This window comes from Phyllostomus hastatus, unplaced genomic scaffold (genome assembly GCF_019186645.2).
Source record: "Phyllostomus hastatus isolate PE091 unplaced genomic scaffold, TTU_PhHast_1.1 phas_scaffold_60, whole genome shotgun sequence".
Taxonomy (NCBI): domain Eukaryota; kingdom Metazoa; phylum Chordata; class Mammalia; order Chiroptera; family Phyllostomidae; genus Phyllostomus; species Phyllostomus hastatus.
In genome coordinates this window covers 12137501-12156915 of record NW_025334038.1, presented here as the reverse complement: position 1 = coordinate 12156915, position 19415 = coordinate 12137501, and the positions used below count along the sequence as shown (strand labels likewise).

The 19415-nt window shown below is 42.9% G+C and overlaps 1 protein-coding gene across 1 annotated transcript in view; it reads left to right on the top strand.

The window, feature by feature from the left end:
* The first annotated feature begins 1278 nt into the window (after positions 1-1278).
* LCT (lactase) overlaps positions 1279-19415 on the top strand; it is a 51371-nt gene continuing 33234 nt past the window's right edge. The window contains exons 1-4 of the mRNA XM_045825841.1: positions 1279-1918; positions 11565-11644; positions 14113-14196; positions 18868-18970. Coding sequence (XP_045681797.1) covers positions 1279-1918; positions 11565-11644; positions 14113-14196; positions 18868-18970 — 907 coding nt within the window. The remainder of the gene's footprint in view (positions 1919-11564; positions 11645-14112; positions 14197-18867; positions 18971-19415) is intronic.

The window sequence follows — 19415 nt, the reverse complement described above, 5'->3', positions numbered from 1 at the left end:
TAATAGCCAAGACATGGAAACAACTTGTGTCCTTCAATGGACAACTGAATACAGATATGGTACATATATTCAATGGGATATTACTCAGTCATTAAAAAAATGAAACATTGTCATTTGTGACCAGATGGGTGGCTCTTCAGAGTACTATGCTAAGTGAAGTCAGTCAGAAGGAAAAGACAAGAACTGCTTGATTTCACTCAGATGTGAGATATAACACAAAAAGCAACAAACTATTGCTTTAGATATTTATTTACAATTAATTAAAGTGGAAATAAAACCAGTGTTCAATATGCAAGAGGTTAAATTAGGGTACCTCTTCACTGTGGGATGAATGTTGTGCATTGTTAAAAAGAGGCGGGTCTGCCCTGGATGTGGACGAGGTGTGGGCCTGCCTGCGGGAGTGGGAGGTGCTGGGGGGGGGGGGTGAAGGCAGAATAATTAGGACAACTGTAATGGCATAATCAATAAAATATAATAAAAAGAGGTGGGTCTATATATTCTGGTGTAGACAAGGATCCAACAGCTATTAAGTGAAAAAAAGAAAGCTGAGAAGCAATACCAAAGTCATAATTCCACGTATGTTAAATTGTATTCCACATGTAAAGCATATACACCTACATATGTTTGCATTGCACACGTGCAATAATGGCGATCACTGAGTTGCATTGTTCTAAACAAGCTGAAGAACAACCTTGTTTAATTCTCACCACCTCTCTATTTCCACTCTACAGATGAAGCAACAGGCACAGTGAAACTGAGTAACTGTATCTGGACGAGATTTAATCCCAGGCATCCCAACTCCTGAGTTACTGTGCAACCGCACAGAGAAAGAAAACCAGAACAGAGAGTGCTAAGCTAAGGAAGGGAGGGGACTGAGGGAAGGAGACTTTTCAGGTTTCCTACATTGTTTGACTCTTTTACAGAATGTGTTCATCATTTACCTACATTTTTTAAAGGGGAAAAATATTTCACAAGGGATTCATTTTTGTTCTGTTCTGTGAGCAAATTTTTAAATAATTTGTAAGACAAAAAAAGTGGAGAACTTTTTCCTTTGGACATTTTCCAGGTTCCTCTGCTTAAACTGTGTGAGACATTTGAGGTTTTGCTATCTCTTCTGGTCTTTACATTTTTTGATATCACATTGATGAACCATGCACTGATTTCGTTAGCATTGCTAACCCGGTTAAATATTAAGGGTTAATAAGCACGTAGTATTTTACAACCTCAGCTGCAGGTATAAAGTAAGGATTCTCAATTCCTCCCAACAGGTCCTCGAAAATGGAGCTGACTTGGAATTTAGTCTTCACTGTTCTTCTAAGTTTTTCATGTTGGGGGTTAGACTGGACACTTGACAGAAATGTCATTCTAGCTGCTGGCCCTCTAACCAGTGACCTGCTGCGCAGCCTGAGCGGCCCCCGGGGAGGCCCGGGCTCCGACCCTGCAGCAGGGGACGAGGACGCGTACGTGTGCCGCCAGCCGCTGCCCGCTGGGCTGCCCGAGTACTTCAGCAGCATCCACGCCCGCGGGGTCACCCACTATAAAGTATTTCTGTCTTGGGCACAACTTCTGCCGGCAGCGAGCCCCCAGCGCCCAGACGAGGAGGCAGTGCGGTGCTACCGGCGGCTGCTCGAGGCCGTGCGCGCGGCGGGGCTGCGGCCCCTGGTGGCCCTGCAGCGCCGGGCGCTCCCCGCCGGCGCCGCGCGCGGGACCCGAGCCTGGGCCGCGCTCTTTGCCGACTACGCCGCCTTCGCCTTCCGCGCCTTCGGGGACTTGGTCGAAATCTGGTTCTCGTTTAGCGACTGGGAGGCGGCGATCGCGGAGCTCCCCCAGCAGGAGTCGGGATCGTCGCGGCTGCAGACCCTCGCCGACGCCCACAGAAAAGCTTACGAGATTTACCGCGGGACGCACGCGTCCCCGGGTGAGTACCCGCGCCCCCCGCCCCCACCTCCTGAGGCAGCGCCCGGCTTTTCTTCGCTCGCGTCCTCAGCAGCCCCGTCGCAAACCTTCAGTAGAGAAATTACTGTTGCAGGGAGGTGTCTCGGGGAGCCGGGGGCTACGCCGCGCGGTGCCCAGAGCTCCCGCGAAGGGCGTCCTGTGCGCCTGAGCGGTCGCCGGGCCTCTGCCCGCCGCCCCGGCCGCCCCGCCGGCCGCAGACCTGCCTCCCGGACGCTTCCGAGGCGGCGCGCGGGCCCACCCGACCCCCGCCTTCCTTCCCCTCCGTGTGAAAACCTACACGTGCTGGTCGAAGCTTGCCTTCCAGCAGGGGAGACAAAAAATGCAGAGGTAAAATAAGGACACACTGATAGGTGGTGAAAAGAGCATCGTTTCGATTGTCCAAACCCTCGCCTCACAGCTAGCTTGAGGTTCTGATTCAGCAGATCCCGGCAGGACCAGGATACCTGTGATTCTGATAAATTCTCTAGGTGAATCTGAGATGCCCTAATTTAGAGAACCAATTTTGGATTAATCATGTTTTCTTGTTTTTATGTTATACATGTAGTATATAATATATGCATGCCTGTATATTCTACTTTATGAGTATATTCTCATGTTATTAAAAACTCTTTGAAAGTATGATTTTCCATGCCCTTATAAGTTCCCATAATATGAATGGGCCATAAAGTTTAAAATATTGCTCTCATTTTAATATACGTTTATTTAATTTTTATTATTACAAATTATAAACATGCATATTTACAAATGCTTGCCTAACTTCTGACAAGTTCTTTCTGATAGATTCTTATAATTGAAATTACTGCATCAAGAGAGTGCATTCTTTAAGATTTTAAAGCATGTTGCTAAATTACTTTCCAGGAATGTTGTAGTAGTTTATATTAACAGTTACACAATTGTTCTTCTGACCCCACTTAGCCTGTTTTATCATTGGTAATTGGACAGCTAAAAACTATTATCTCCTTATATTCTTCATCTGCATGTATTTGATTATAGACAAGTTAAACCTATTTTTTCTATGTGAGAAATCACAGGTGCGTGAGTCTAGAGGGGCTCTTTCAGGTAGGGTTGTGAGGAAGGCAGTCTTCAGGCCACCTTTTGAGCAGTGAAGGCGGATCCCGCCTTGAGATCTGGAGAAGAGGATTCCAGGTCCCGGGAGAGTGTGAAGCCCCCGCAGTGGGGACAACGAGGAGCCACCTGTCAGTTTAGTAAACAGGGAATGCAGGGTGGCAGCTGAAGAGATGCTGGATTGAGAATGGATTCTTCGGAAAGCGTATCTTGGGGCGTGGGAGCAAATAAAGGTTTGTTGACTGTAATTCTCCTGAAGAATCTCTGCACAAAATGAACTTCGGATGGAAGAAGGCAAGACTGAACTTGGATCATCTCAAATAAAGGAACATCTGTCTTATTTTGAGTCAGATTCCATATAATTAGTTAAATTATAAAATTAAATATACATAGTTATTAAAATGTTTGCATATATTATTTTAATTTATATCAGGTTACTAAACACTGTTTCTTTTTTCTTTTTTAAAGACTGTTTCTTTTTTAAACTATATTTCCTTCTTTTCTTCTTGTGCTCATATTTCCCATCCTTTATTTTCTGTTTCATCAACATCACTAGATTATCTGCCCCCAATATAATGCAGAAAATGAAATAAACTCTTTTTTCAATCTTTTTATTATTTCAGAAGGTAGTGTTCTCCCTTTCTCTTTCTCTCTGTCCCTCTCTCTTGCTCTCTTCTCATTTTTAGTCTAATTATAACCCTATTGTTCTTTTTAAAATCTATTATATAATATTCACAAAAGTATGTAACTTATGTTGGTTAAAAGCAAAATACTGTAGCAAATACACATAAAGTGACCACTCAATCCAACAATTAAAATATAACATAATATTACTTCAACTACAATGGCTATATAAAAGTAAACAGACAATAATAAGCATTAGAGATAATGTGGAGAAACTGAAAGACTCACACACTGCTGGTGGAAATGAATAATGGTGTAGCCAGTTTGGAAAACAGTCTGGGATTTTCTCAAGTTAAATGGTAGAGTGACCATATGACTCAACATGTCCTCTCCTGGTATATATGCAAGGGTAATGAAAACAAATGCCCAGACTAAAAGTCGTTACAAACATTTATAGCAGTATTATTTATAATAACCAAAAGTGGAAACAACCCTAATGTCCATCACTGGATGGATAAACAACCTGAGGTGTATACATACGATGGAATGTTATGATGCAGCCTTAAAAGGAATGAAGTACTGCTACGGACTACAGCATGATGAGCCTTGAAGACATCGTGCCAAACGGAAGTACCAGTCACAGAAGACCACATAGTATATGAATTTCTTTACGTTAAGTGTCTGGAATAGACAGACCTACGGAGACACAAAAGTAGATTATCAATACCTAGGGCTAAAAGAAAATGGGAAGTGACTGCCTCTGTGTCTAGACTTTCCCTTTGGGTGGCTAAATTGTCTTGGAACAGCAGAGATAGTTGCAGTTTTGTGAATATATTAAAAACCACTGAATTGTATACTTTAAAGGAGTAATTTTTTAAATTAAAGTTGACATTAAATATTATTTTATATTAGTTTCAGGTGTGAATTTTATGCTATATATCTTAACTTTATACAATGTATATTAATTTTAAAAATGTAAAAACTATAAATGGGAGGTTTGTGGGTTTATAAAGCAAAACAAAGCAAACCATACCACAACTTACATCTGCTTGTATATTCCTCCCTCCTCTCCTTTGTTTTTCCCCTCCCCACACAGGTTACCACTATGTTAAATATTCTGCTTACCTTTTACTATCTGATGGCTTTTCCTCCCACTTAGTGTCCACAATGACTTAAAGGTACAAGGCCAAACATCTTAAATAAAAAATTTTTTAGTTACAGAACAGGTGGAATTTCAGCAGATAAAGTACATTGACAGTGTTTTTAAAAAATATGTTAAAATCCCTGACTGGTGTGACTCAGTGGGCTGGGCTTCATCCCACAAACCTAAAAGGCACTGGTTTGATTTCCAATCAGGGCAATGGACTGATGTTTCTCTCCCTCTCTTTCTGCTTCCCTTCCTCTCTCTGTAAAAGTAAATAAATAAAATTTTGGAAAGTATGTTAAAGAAGTAAATTTCCATTTACTGCTCACTAGGAAATACAATAGGAAATGTGGTTCTGAAGTTTTCCTAAGATTGTTTTTATCAGGGTATGATTTACATATAGTAAAATGCATAGATCTTGATTTTACAATTGATTAGTTTTGGCAAACACATCCATGTAACCCAGACCTTGTCAAGATAAAACATTAACTGACATCTCAGAAAATTCTGTTTCTGATTAATTAAATCAATCCTTACCCCCCGAGCAAACACTGATCTGATTTTGAATCACACAGTTTTTGTGCCTCCTGTCTTCTTTCATTCAGCATAAAGTCTGTGATATTTATGCATCTTATTGCTGCATGAGTTATTTGCTCCTTTTGTACCTAAGGAGTATTCTATTACGGATATATCATCATTGAGGGGCATTTGAGCTATTTCCAGTTTTCATCTGTTATGAGTCAGATTGCTAGGAATATTCATTCTTGTGTAAGTTTTTATGTGCAACTATATTTTCATTTCTCTCAGATAAATACGTAGGAGTGGAACTGGGTCATAGATGTACCTGACTTTTTCAGAAGAGGCCAGTTTTCCAAAGCTGTTGCTCCATTTTACAGCCCCACCTGGCATACTCGCCAGCACTGGCAGGCTCCTGTTCTCTATTTTAGCCGTTTTGATGGTATCTCATTATGATTCCATTACTTTTTTAAAATATAATTTTTTATCCCAAGTGCTTATATGTGCTTAAACAATATAGTATTTAATTTTGCTTGGTTTGGTTTTGAGGCACCATAAAAGAGTATTATACTTTTTGTGGTCCTCTAGGGCTTCCTTTTTTAAAAGACAAAATTATGTTTCCAAGCTTATCCATGTTGCTGAATATAGCTGTAGCACATTCTTCTTCACTGCTATGCAACTACTCCGTTGTGTGGCTGAGCCACATTTTATTAGTTTATTGTCCTGCTTATGGACATTTAAATCGTTTTTAAGTTGTGTTGCTATGAACATAACTGCTACGAATATTCTTGTACATATTTCTTTCTGCACATGTGCAAGAGTTTCTCTTCTGTGGAGAATACAAGTGTTTTTAGCTTTGAGGGAGAGTGTAAATTGTTCTCCATTGGGGTTGTACCGACAGCCTCCAATGAACAATTCCATGAACACTGTAGAAGAATCCTTGTTTATCAGCCATATTTGTTCCCTCATCTATAAAATTCCTATTGTGTTTCTTATTCATTTATGTATTGAGTTGTGTTGTTCTTACAGACTTATCAGAATTCTTTATATATTCTTAAATCAAATCTAATTGATTATATGTAATGATATTTTTCTGGTTCTTGTTCTTTCACTCTTTATGTGGAGACTTTGATGAACAAAAGTTCTTACTGTTAACAAAAACTTATCAATCTTTTCCTTTGGATGATATTTAAATATATTTTTATGGTACTTACAATTACTTAAATGTATTTCTTCAGTCTTTAGAATATCTAGTTTCCAAATGTTTTAATCCCTTTCCCCTTCTTGGTAAATCTCAAAGTTCTTAGGTAATTGTGCATCTTTTCCATGCTCTTTCTTTGGAGAATCATTTTCTGTCACTTCTATGATGTTTCTTAATGATTGAGAGGAAGTCATTTAAAAATCAGAGATAATCTGCAAATTTGAAAGCCATTCTTGGTTTGTAGGATTTTTTCCTTTTTAATTAACACATTAACAAATTAATAGACTTTATTTATTTTTTAATTTTTAATTTCTTTTTTTAAACATTTTTAAAGATTTTATTTATTTATTTTTAGAGAGTGAAGGGAGGGAGAAAGGGAGAGAGAGAGAGAAACATTAATGTGTGGTTGCTGGGGGCTGTGGCCTGCAACCCAGGCATGTGCCCTGACTGGGAATCGAACCTGCGACACTTTGGTTCGCAGCCTGCGCTCAATCCACTGAGCTACGCCAGCCAGGGCTAAACTTTATTTTTTAGAAGAGTTTTAGATTTATAGAAACTTTGACCAGATAGTACAAAGTTCCCATATGCCCCTCTCTTTGAGCCCAGTTTTTCCTAATACTAACATCTTACACTACTATGGTATATTGGTTACAATTAATAGATGTATATTGATTCATAACATCCATATTTTATTTAGATTTCCTTAGTATTTTTTTCTTAATGTCCTTTTTCAATTCCAGGATCTTATTACATTTAGTTGTCATGTTGCTTTAGGTTCCTCTGGACTGTGACAATCTCTCAGACTTTTCTTGTTGTTTTCTTTTTATCCTGGACATGCTGATTGAGAGGGGAAGGGAGGGAGAGAGAGAAATATTGATCTGTTGACTCTAGTATGTGCCCCTACTGGGAATCGAACCTGTGACCTTCTGCTTCATGGGATGAAGCTCTGACCAACTGAGCCACACAGGCTGGGGCTGAGTTTTCTTGTTTATAATAACCTGATTGACATTTTCAAGGAGTCCTGGCCAGGTATTTTATCGGATGCCTGTTTTTAAAAATAGATTTCTCAAGATATAATTCATGTACCATGAAACTCACTCCTTTGAAATTTTTAGTGTATTTTAGTATGTGTTTGGTATATTCACAGATATGTGCAACTATCACCACAGTCAACTTTAGAACATTTTTGTCACCTCAAAAAGAAATCTTGTAACCTTTAGCTTTCCCTTTTTTACCCCCACATTTTCCTCCCCCATTCCAGCCCTAAGCAACCACGAATTCTCTGTCTCTACAGATTTCCCTGCTCTGGACATTTTACATGAATGGAATAATGTATTTAATATGTAGCCTCTTATGACTGTATCTATTGGGATTTGTCTGATGTTTCCCTCAAGAATAGACTGACATTAGAGTAATCAAAATAGCATGGTACTGGCATAAATGAGCATATAGACTACAGAACCCACAAACCAACCCTCAGCTATATGGTCAAATAATTTCCAGCAAGAGTGCCAAGGCCATGTAATAGGGGAAAAGGCAGTTTTTTCAACAAATGGTGCTGGAAAAACTGAACACCCATCTGCAAAAGAAAGAAGTTACACCCCAATCCTTAAAGCATATACAAAAATTAACTCAAATGTAACAAGGACCTACACATAAGAAATAAAACTACAAAACTCTTAGAAGAAAACATTGGGACAGAAACTTTATAATGTTAGACTTGATGCTGATTTTTTAGCTATAACACTAAAAGTGCAGGCAGCAGAAAATAAAATAGATAAATTATCCTTCATCAAAATGTGAAAGCTTTGTGCATCCAAGGACACCATCAACAGAGAGAAAAAGCAACCCATAGAATGGGAGAAATATTTGCAAATCATGTATTTGCTGAGAAATTAATACCCAGAATATATTTTAAAACTTCTAACTCAACAACAACAAAACAATCAACTGTATTAAAACATGGGCAAAGTTTTTGAATTAATATTTTTTTCCAAAGAAGTTATGGCAATGGCCAATAAGCACACAGAAAGATGCTCTATCAACAGTCATTAGGAAATGCAAATTGAAATCACGAGATACTACTTCACATGCATTAGGTAGCTACTGTTAAAAAAGAAAAAGAAAAAGAAAACCACAAGCGTTGTTAAGGGTATAGGGACACTGTAATCCTTGTGCATTGTCGGGAGGAGTGTAAACTGAGTAGCTCCTATAGAAAACAGCATGGCAGTTCCTCAAGAAATTAAATATAGAATTATCATATGATGTAGCGCTTGCAAGTATATATGCAAAAACTTGAAAGCAGGGACTTGAACAGATATGTGCACACCCATTTTCATAGCAGCAGTGTTCACAATAACCAAAAGGTACGAAGAACCCAAATAAATGCCAGTAAATGAATGAATGGGTACACTGAATGTGGAATATACAAACTATGGAATATTATTCAACCTTAAAAAGAAATAAAATTCTGGCATGTGCTACAACATGCATGAACCCTGAAGAAATCACACTAAGTGAAATAAGCCAGCCACAAAACAAAAATATTACATGATTCCATCTCCATGAGGGACACACACTAACCAACGCACAGAGACGGGAATTGGAACAGTGGTTACCAGAAGCTGGGAGGGGGAAACCGGGAGTCACTGTTCCACGGACACAGAGCCACAGTCTGGGAGGGCGGGACGCTTTAGAGAGAGTGGTGACGGCGATTGCACAACAATGTTTTTGTACTTAATGCCACGGAACTGCACACTTAAACTTTTTAATGGTAAATTTTATGTTAATATTTTACCGCAATTTTTGAAAAGTTCCTTTCTAATCTTTTACTAGGTCTTATAAACCTCATATTGACGTGTTCAGCGTGTCAACCCTGAGGAGGACACAAAAGACAAGCCCCGGTGGAGTGGGAGGGAGAGGGGCACGGACACCCCCTCCCACATTCAGCAGAAGCGAGCGCAGCCTCCTCCCCTTGCTGAGCTGCGGGCGCACTCAGCCCAGCGCGGCGCTGCTCTCCCCACCCAGCCCTGGCCATAGTGGCGTGAAGCATAGATATTGGCAGTTCAGTATCGACCAGGTTCCTTTTATTGAAGCATTTGGGCCAAAAGGGAAAGGAGCAAATGGAAAGGAGCTGTTTGTGCAGACGGCTGAAATGGTTTTTGCAGAAATAACTTCCCTTTGTGGTGGAAACAGATGAGTTGATCCTCTAGTGGGGTCTAGCAACGTCTCAGAGGGACAGGAATTCACACGGTGGCCTGCAGTGATTTTCTACCCAGGCTTAGAAAGGCTAGTTCTCAACCCACAACAAATGCTGATTCTGAGTCCTATAGACATGAATACCTATCTCTAACTACATTCAGTAAAAAGTTACAAGATAAGTTATCTTAAACCAGAATATTAAACCCTTCCAGTCCCATAGAAAACGTGAGCTGCAGATGTAGACTGAGAATCTAGTTTCGGTTAATCTGCATTTTACATTATTTTAAGAAGTATAGTTTATGTTTAAACTAAGAACCAGTTGGGAATGATATTGGGGAAGTTTGATCACTTTGTATAGTAGGAGAATTTCTGGAAATTTAGGCTCATTTTTTTAGCCTGAATTCTAAAAACAGCTTGCAAAGTCAAATAGAAATGATTCATGGGTTAATTGTGCTTAAGGATTAACTGCACCCTTGTTTCATGTTATTGCTCCGGAGAGGGTACTAAATTGTACATTTTAAAATGTTAAGCACAAGCTGAGAACATATGGTCTCTGTGTGCTGACACGACAACGGACCAAAGCAGGAAAGTAAGTGGGTGGAAGGTAAAGTGCAGCCATCGGCACTCTCTTTAAATAACTGGAAACGGCGCTATCTTATCAGAATGAGGGCTCATAGTGTCTGGGTGACATTCCCTGCTCTGAGGATTTCAAAGTTCCATTTGCTTATCAAGATAAGCACTTTGGAGTTGGCAGGTGGGTGGTAGTGGTGCTTTCATTGGCTGGAAATCTTTCCCCTGTACAGAATTTGGATGAAATTCTGTCTTACAGTTTAAGTGGCTAACAGTGGTTCTGTTCAATTTTTGTTCAGTGTTTTCTAATTATAGGTCAGATCACCTACCCCGCACCCAGTCCTAAGCTTGGTATTTGGGAGGAATAAAGAAATGTTTAGGTTTTGTTCCTCAAGCAGCCTACCCTCCAGTGAAAGATAAAGATCTGTATGCATCAAAGGCCAAACAACCGAGGGGCCCAACCCCGCAGCTGCGTTTCTGCAACTTTGGTCTGAGGACCTCCGCATGGGAAGCACCTAGGAAGCTCGTTAAAATGCACCAGTCCTGAGCCCACCCCAGTCTTCTGAGAAGCAAGCAGGTGGCTCTGATGCACACAGATTTGAGCACCACTATTAGGTGTTCAAATGTCAAAGCAAGAGGGTACAAGCTGCACTGTGTATATTCCCTGTTGTCCCCACAGTGCATAGTAGGGGCTGAACTGATGTTTGTACAGTGGGCGAGGACAAGAAACAGCAGCCCCCTGAGCGCACCCTGCCTTTCACTGCTTTTACTCTTTTAAATGACTTTTACAAGGATACTGCATTTCAGAGTCCTGGTTTATATGAAACATTCTCTGAAGGGACGTTTTGTAAACTACCTTATTTTCTAACCTCTTTCACCTAGGGTTAAATCATGTGAGTGATTTCTTCGGAAATTCTTTCTAAATCGGTGAACATGGGTAGAAAATTCAATAGGGCCCTGGCTGCTGTAGCTCAGTGGATTGAGCAGAGGCTGTGAACCAAAGGGTCACGGGTTCAATTCCCAGACAGGGCACATGCCTGGGTTGTGGACCAGATCCCCTGTGGAGGCGCGTGTGAGAGGCAACCACACATTGATGTTTCTCTCCCTCTCTTTCTCCTTCCTTTCCATTCTCTCTAAAAATAAATGAATAAAATCTTTTTAAATTTTTGAAAAAATAAAAATAAAAATAAAAAAAGAAAGTTCGATAGGAAATGAGTTCATAAGCAGCCTCCATGGTCACAGGTTCCTGCCTTGCTCACTGCACCCCCCTCCTCTGGTTGCTTTCAGGTGGAAAGTTCTCTGTCGTCCTACCAGCCACAGCAGTCTGGGAGCTCCTGCGAGAACCGTCCACTTCCTCACTTGCCAAGGTGAGGACAGTCCCTGGAATAGCTTCTGTAATATCGGAGGAAAGTTGCAATTTTCATTTTAAAAACCAAGAGATGTGTTTGTCTGTTGGCTTGACACTTCTGCAAATGTCTCTTCTCAATGTTATACATTCTCTAAATTTGTAATTACTTTAAAACAAAACCTCAGCTCCTGCCTACACAAAAAAGCCAAATGCCTCTGTTTGTTCTGATTTTTTTATTAAAAGAGTCCAAAATAGCTTATTAAAAGGGAGGTCAGTTTATAGCAAAACAGGTACTAGGGCGAAGGCTTTGTTTTTGTATATTATGTGCTCTGTAGAGTGCTCATCCTGGTGTCTGCCTCCTCCAAATAGAACTTTCGAACTATGATCTTCATAAGAAAAATTAAAACCCCGAGAATGAAACGGCCTCGCCCCTGGCGCTGGCTGCTGCGCAGTGCGGAAAGCGTCAGGGAGGAGAGCGGACTGCTGCTGCCCTGGACGCTGACCTGCGCTGAGCTGACCGCGCCGCCCCGTGACACACGCCGCTGTCCAGGACGTGAAGGAGGCCCCCACGTCAGCGTCTGGTCTTCAGATTTACAGCTCAGAAACTTAAAATCCAGACATGATAAGCTGTAAACGACCTGCTCCAAGGCTGATTGTGCAGCCAGAATGCCATCAAATTAATTTACGAGGGGCAATAACGGCTATCAGTTATGAACTCCAGAGACCAAAGTGCTAATCAGAAAAGTGCTTGCAGAGCAAGAATCTTTGAACTGGTCCGTCTGCCCTAGTCCACGCCACATAGTGCTGCTGCATTATTCTTCAAAAGCATATTTGTGCCCAGGTCCCTGCTGGAAAGTTACACTCCCCTGAACTGTGCAAGCTCTGCTCTCTGTCTGACCTCATCTCTTATTTTCCCAGTGTGTGCTCTGCTTTCTTCCTGCTCTCCTGCATTCCCTTATTACCTCCTAGCCTTCCTCCAACATCTCTTCCAACGAGGTCATACCAATTCTTAATATGTGATGTGAACATGCTCTTCATCAGGAGGCCTCGCTCAGTAGTGCTCTCTTGCTCAACCCTCTGTGGTCTGTCCCCACGTGAAACCCTTACCCATTTCTTTCAACCAGCAGTTCCCAAATTTTGATGTTTATCAGAATTGTCTGGAGAGCTAGTAATGCACACAGAGGCCAAGGCCTAGTGGGGAAGGACAGCCCTCAGCCTGCATAGGTGTCCCCAGTTCCCAGCCTAGTCCCCACAAGGTCTCAGGACCCCTGAGGTTGGAATTTCCTTATGGCACTTCCGAATGTCTGCCTTTTCTTCATGTAATTGGTGCATTTACTAACACTCTCTATTAAGTTGTCAGCATCTATGGATCTTACTCATCTGTAAACCTGAATCCCCACCCGCTGTACCCAGCACAGTGACTTTCAAGAGTAGAAACTCAATGACTGTGTGGTACGGACTTGACAACAGCAAGGGTTGAGAGGGCAGGTAGCAGAAGCTTAGAGTGGAAACTTCCAGAACCTTCCAGAACCTCACCAAAGTGAAGCGAGCGTGTGGAACATTTAGTAAACACTGATGGCAACTTGACTGAGAAAGCCGTATGGCTCCAGTGGTCAGTCGTCCGAGGTCCACGGCTCACAATTGTCACCAGATGCCATTATCCACAGTCTTTGTTGTGAAGGAACAGATGGCCTCTGAGTCGGAGAAGACGGGCAATGATCTGGTTATGACCTGAAGTGGCTTGCCGAGAAGGGCGGGGAAGGAGTCTCAGTTCTATGGTTGTATGTTTAGACTCTGTGAATCCGAAGTTTTTAGAGTATATGCAGGCCAGACACAGGATGGAGGGGTATGCCCTGCGCTGGAACATGGGTGGGGATGTCGAAGACCAGGGCCATGAGAACTATGTCCTTGGATAATAGTATGGGCCAAGCTTAGGCCAAATGGGGTGGACTTTATGCTGTGGCCTGAAAGTAGCCAATGGCTATAGCCTACAATGAAAACAAAACTAAGCACCCCAGTAGGCTCTGCAGAGATCACTGAGGGGCCCACGGGTGGCAGAGGGCTCCACCACCTCTGTCCTGACAGAGTGAGAGGACCACTTTGAGGAGGGTGCTACCCAGGGCTGCTGTGGCCTCTGACTCCCTCCTTAGTGCTTACCTGCTTGGTGGGAACCCACCATGCTTGGCATCCAGTACTCCATCTATTCATTCACCCCTTTACTCACATGCAGTTGAGCACTTACTGTGTGCCAAGCACTTTGCCAAGTACGTAAATGATACATCCCCAACAATACACAGCACCCCTCCTCCCCCAACACACCTACTCTCTCACTCGGTCCCCAGCTTCTCCTCCATCTGCTTGTCCCTTGGAAAACCCTAGTTTGGAGTATTCAGTTCAGTAATCAGGGAGAAACAAAAAAGGACACTTCTGAGCAGTTCTTCATCTTGAAATTACTGTGCTCTGATGACCCTGTTCCTTTATTTCTAGGATGCAGTCGATTTCCTTTCTCTTGATTTGTCTTATGACTGCCAAAGTGATGCAAGTTTGCTGCAGAAGCTGAGTGAGTTGCCGGTAAGTTAAGCCATTTCCCACATTGATGAGGAGTGGCAAAGGATCCTGAGAACATATTAGTCATTTAATGCTCAGTTGATGTGTGAACTGAACTGCCCCCACAGTCTGCAGACCTGCAGAATGGTATCTGGGGAGATTTCCACTGAAAGCACCACTAGAGAAGGTCAGGAGTCAGTCTTCCTAGGGAAGGATAACGAGGGTTGACCTGTTCAGGTAAATATTTACATGCATCTCCTGCTCTCTTGTATAGAAATCTACTGAGAATTAAAATTCTAGATTAAAAAGGACATTTCATAGATTTTGGTCATAGTTGCATAACAATGAACTGTACACTTAAAATGGTTAAGATGGTAAATTTTACAGTATGTGTATTTTACCACAGTTTAAAAAAAAAAAAGACATTTTACATACAGGACCACTAAATCAGATACCAGCTATCGGAAATGTCCTACAACCTCAGGCCCCTTCTTCCTGTACCTAGTGTTGTTTTTATCAAGTCTGACTCCTGTCTGAGAAAGTATGTTAGATGTCTTTTACCCGACAGTTAGCTGCCTCTCCTATGCTTGGGCACTGCTGTGCCACCTCCTTACTTAATTCCCTGGAGTCCCCACTGTTCCCCCATCTCCTGACAGGGTATAACTGATTACATAGCCAGTAGTTTCTCTCTGGACCTCCTGAGTCCTTGCAGTATTCCTATATTACCCCCAAAGAGCTGCCCTCTCGCAGGCCTCTCTCCGGATGACGCTGGCATTCACCCAGGCCTTATTCTGGCCTCTGCAGGTTCTGGCACAAAGCCACTTGCCTCTGCTTTCAACCCCATGCCTCCTGGCTTTGATCCTACCACCTCCATCACCAAGAGGGTTGGATTGCAAGAGGAACTATTCATTTAAAGTTCAGGCTTATTAATGTCAAAACCTCAGTGCTGCAGCTAGGTAGAACCTCCATTTTTTCTGAAGCAGGTGGCTCAAAATGGACAAATTAGCATTGACCCCATCCTCATATCTGTGTCTTTCCAGCTGGCCTGTGTAGATGCTGTTGCTTTTGTTATCCACAAATAATGAGATGATCTCATCAAAGGTAGAAGATGCCTTCACAAGACATTGTAGTAATAGCTGCCAGGGTTTTATTGCCTGCTCTACCCCAGGCACTGTGTGCCATATGGCAAGCTGGTACCATATCTGAGACTCCATCAACCTGGCTAACAGTGTGTGACCCATCTTGGAGGTCCACAGAAGCTTTACCCCACCCAAATTATGAGCCCACCCAAGCTGCTTGTCCAAAAGAATGGCTGGTCTTGGCTCCTAAATCCTATCAAATAAGCAATAGCTGATTTCAGTGAGCCCTAATGACAGCCAGATTAGAGTCACAGCTTGGCTTCATCTGGGAATCTCCAAGCCCAGCACAAGTAGCAGCCATCTCAGATTGCTTTACAGCTCAGGCAGGGTGCCCCAGGCAAAGCACAAGTCAGGGCTGACCTTGGCCTGCACCACCCTGGCAACTCCAGGGCCGATGCACCCAGTAGACAGATACAGACCACATCAGAGAACCACCACCCTGCCCCTGCACAGCTGATCCTCCACAGAGGGCAGAGGTTGGTGGTCAGCAGTCACAGCCAGTCCTTGCAGCTCACTGGCCTAGGTAAATGTCTCCCATAGACCTGCCAACAGCAACCAAGGCTCAACTACAAAACGAGGGTATATTCAGCTCACACAAAGGTAGGCTGTGCCACTGGACCCTAGAGGATGCCTACTACATTGGATTACACTACCAAGACACAGAGTCAAACAGCTCTACCTAATACATGGAAACAAACACAGGGAGGCTGCCAAAATGATGAGACAAAGAAATGTGGCCCAAATGAAAGAATAGATCAAAACTCCAGAAAAAAGAACTAAATAGAAATAAGCAATCTGTCAGATGCAGAGTTTAAAACACTGTTTATAAGGATGCTTGAGGAACTTAGTGAGGACCTCAGCAGCATAAAAAAGGCCCAGTCAGAAATGAAGGATACACTAATTGAAATAAAAAAAAACAATTTACATGGAAACCACAGTAAAATGGATGAGGCTGAGAATTGAATCAATGATTTGGAACATTAGGAAACAAAAGAAAACCATGCAGAACAAGAAGAAGAAAAAAGAATACAAAAAAATGAGGATAGTATAAACAGCCTCTGGAACAATTTTAAGAGGTCCAATATTCACCTGATAGGAGTGTCAGAAGAAGAGAAAGGGCAAGAAATTGGAAATCTATCTGAAAAAGCAGTGAAAGAAAACTTCCTTAATCTGGTGAAGGAAATAGACATGCAAGTCCAAGAAGCTCAAAGAGTCCCAATTATGAGGGATGCAAAGACACCCACTCCAAGACACATCATCATTAAAAGGCCAAAGGTTAAAGATAAAGAGAGACTCTTAAAGGCAAGAGAAAAGAAGTCAATTATCAGAAGCTTGACGGCGGGGGGGGAGAGGGGATGAATGAAAAAGTAAGGGGATTAAGAAGCACAAATAGGTAATTACAGTATAGCCATGGTGACGTAAAGTACAGTGTAGGAAATGGAGTAGCCACAGAACATATGTATGACCCACGGACATGAACAATAATGGGGGGATTGCCTGAGGGAGTAGGGGACACTGGGTGGAGGGGGGCAAAAGGGAAAAGATCAGGACAACTGTAATAGCATAATCAATAAAATATAATTTAAAATAAATAAGTAAATAAATCTGCCTTTGGTCTTAAAGGAATTCAACCAGAGCTTGTTGCTTAGCTAACGGGTGAGGCACACTGACATCTGAGAGCACATGGGTTATGCAGGTGCGGCCCTCAGAGAGGCACCCAGCAAAACCCTGGCTCCCTTTCTGCTTGAGGATGTGGGTTACAGTTTCCCTGTTTACATCAAAACATTCTCAGGAAGACCAGCTCCCACCAGTGTCCAGATAAAGTATGAACCCTCAGTTCATAGCCCACTAGCCAAATAGTAAACTCTTCCCTGGATAAATGTAGCAGCCACTTACTGCACCCCTGCACCAGTTCCTTATTCCTTTTGTTTCCTTAGGTACGAATTAAATTCCAGATATTGCACTTGACAGCTCAGAAGCAGCCCTAAAGATTCAGGATGACCACTCTGATTATGCAGTGGTGAGAAATGATCTGGAGAGGAGATGGTCCCTCTCTGGGGTCCTTAGTTCCATGCCTGGGAGCATTTCCCATATAGTTACTGCACTCAGAACAGGGTGAGCAGCCAAGATCTCTCCATGGAGAGGGGTTGCCCTGTGTCCACAGGAATCTGAATCGTGCTACCCACAGCTTTCTCCTGAACTACCTACCCTCTCTCCTCATCCCAGGTCCCCACACCCTCCTCTTAAAGGTGCCTCTTCCCATGGGCTGCGAGGACAGGGAGGAGCAGGCACCCTTACCCACTCCAGTTCCCCCCTCCCCCAGGGGCTCCTGCCTGCCTCTCTGTGTCCCAGGGACCCTCAGCTGTTGCTCCCATCAACGTGCTGATGTCTAGGGCCAGAGGACATCCTCAGGCCCAGCACAATGATGAAGAGCCATGTCATGCCCACAGGGTCTGCAGGAGCTACACGAGGGTCCCTCGGTAACATACCAGAAGCAGCTCTGCTCACCTGGGGAATTCTTGGCTCAGCAGATGGCTCCTCCAGTTCTTCCTTCCTGCAATAGATGTGATAGGCTGCCCCACTGTGTACTGATCTCTCGGGAAGGAGGAAGCTTTAGAGCTCCCTTGGTAGTGTAGCTCTCCTGCCTTGGCCTAGGGAAAGAACAAGGCTGGATGAGTCGCTGCTCCAGTAACTATGGTCCCGGTCAAGTTACCAGCTTCTCAGAGCTTCAGGCATTTCATCTGTCAAGGAGGGACATGGTTATGGGTGGCTTTGAGAAAATAAGAATGTGCCTGGCTCCCTTTCCAATAGCTGCTGTTGGTACCTCTCAGTGGCCTTTATCTGCTCAGAGGAGGAAAAAGTTAGCTAGGGGAAAATGATCGAACTCAACTTCCCCCAAAAAGGTAATTTAAAGTGAAATCAAGCAACATGTCAGCCTGGAGATGTTTCCTTTGATATTGAAAGGCTGGGAATGGGAGAGAAAATTATACCTGCTCCAATTTTAATGAAAACAGATCCTCTTATTTTTTTATTATGGAAAATGTCAAATATGGCCAAAGGTAGAAAGAAAAGTATAATGAAACTACCTATAGCTTCAAAACCTATTAACTTGTGGTTGATCTGGTTTCTTCTCTACCCTACCATCCCCTCTAAAACCAGATTGTTTAGAAGCAAACTCCAGACATCCATAAATATCATGAGGTGGCACCTGATTAAGTTCCCTGTGACATAGACTCCTGACAAGAGTGGACTCCCTTGTTCCTGGTCCTAACACTGTGCCCAGTTCTAGGAGATGCCTCATTAGCCCAAGAGGAAAACACAGGCAAACGTATCTCTTTGCTGAGGTTGTGGAGAGGGTTGTCTATGTTATAGAAAAGTGTAGCTCTTTCTCCCTCAGAGTCTAGAGTCAGCTCCCTTTATTAACTGAGATGGCTGGAGGTAATTTCCAAAACCAGACTGAGTATTCCTAGCTTCTCATCTTGAAATATTTGCCCCTATTACCAAAAGGCTTCTTCTAGGCAGTTTCAGTTCATTAGCTGCCCTTTATCTTTTTCAGACTGTTGAGCCAAAAGTGAAAGTTCTCATCTTCAGTCTGAAACTCCAGGACTGCCCCTCCACCAGGTGTAACCCAGCTGAGCTGCTCTTCAGACTTTCTGAAGGTTAGTGGACCATCACTGGACAGGTTTTGAGTGACATCTGGCACACTGACTGGGGGATAGCCATCTTGAAAGTCTGGGGTTCCAATGGAAGGAGGGACCCAAGAAGAGTTGGTCTGAGAGCCCATCACAGGGGGGTTTAGTGTCCCTTGCCTTCCTATTGTCCATTCCTCAACTCCCATTGACCCAAGAAAGATGGCAGGTTCTATTCAAGGATGCCAGGGATACATTGGTTTTATGGAAATAAGATGCCAGGTGTAAGCATAGCAACTGCTCTGTGCCTCTCTGTCCCCTGCCATTATCCTCCCTCCAGGGTTTCTCATCTTTGCAGCCCTTAGCAGGGCTGCCCCTCTCCCCCCAGCAGGCCTGCTCTGCTTATCCTTGTTCATTTCCCCATTACCTCAACGTGCACTTGGCCCTGGTGAATACCTGACCAATGGAGCACCTC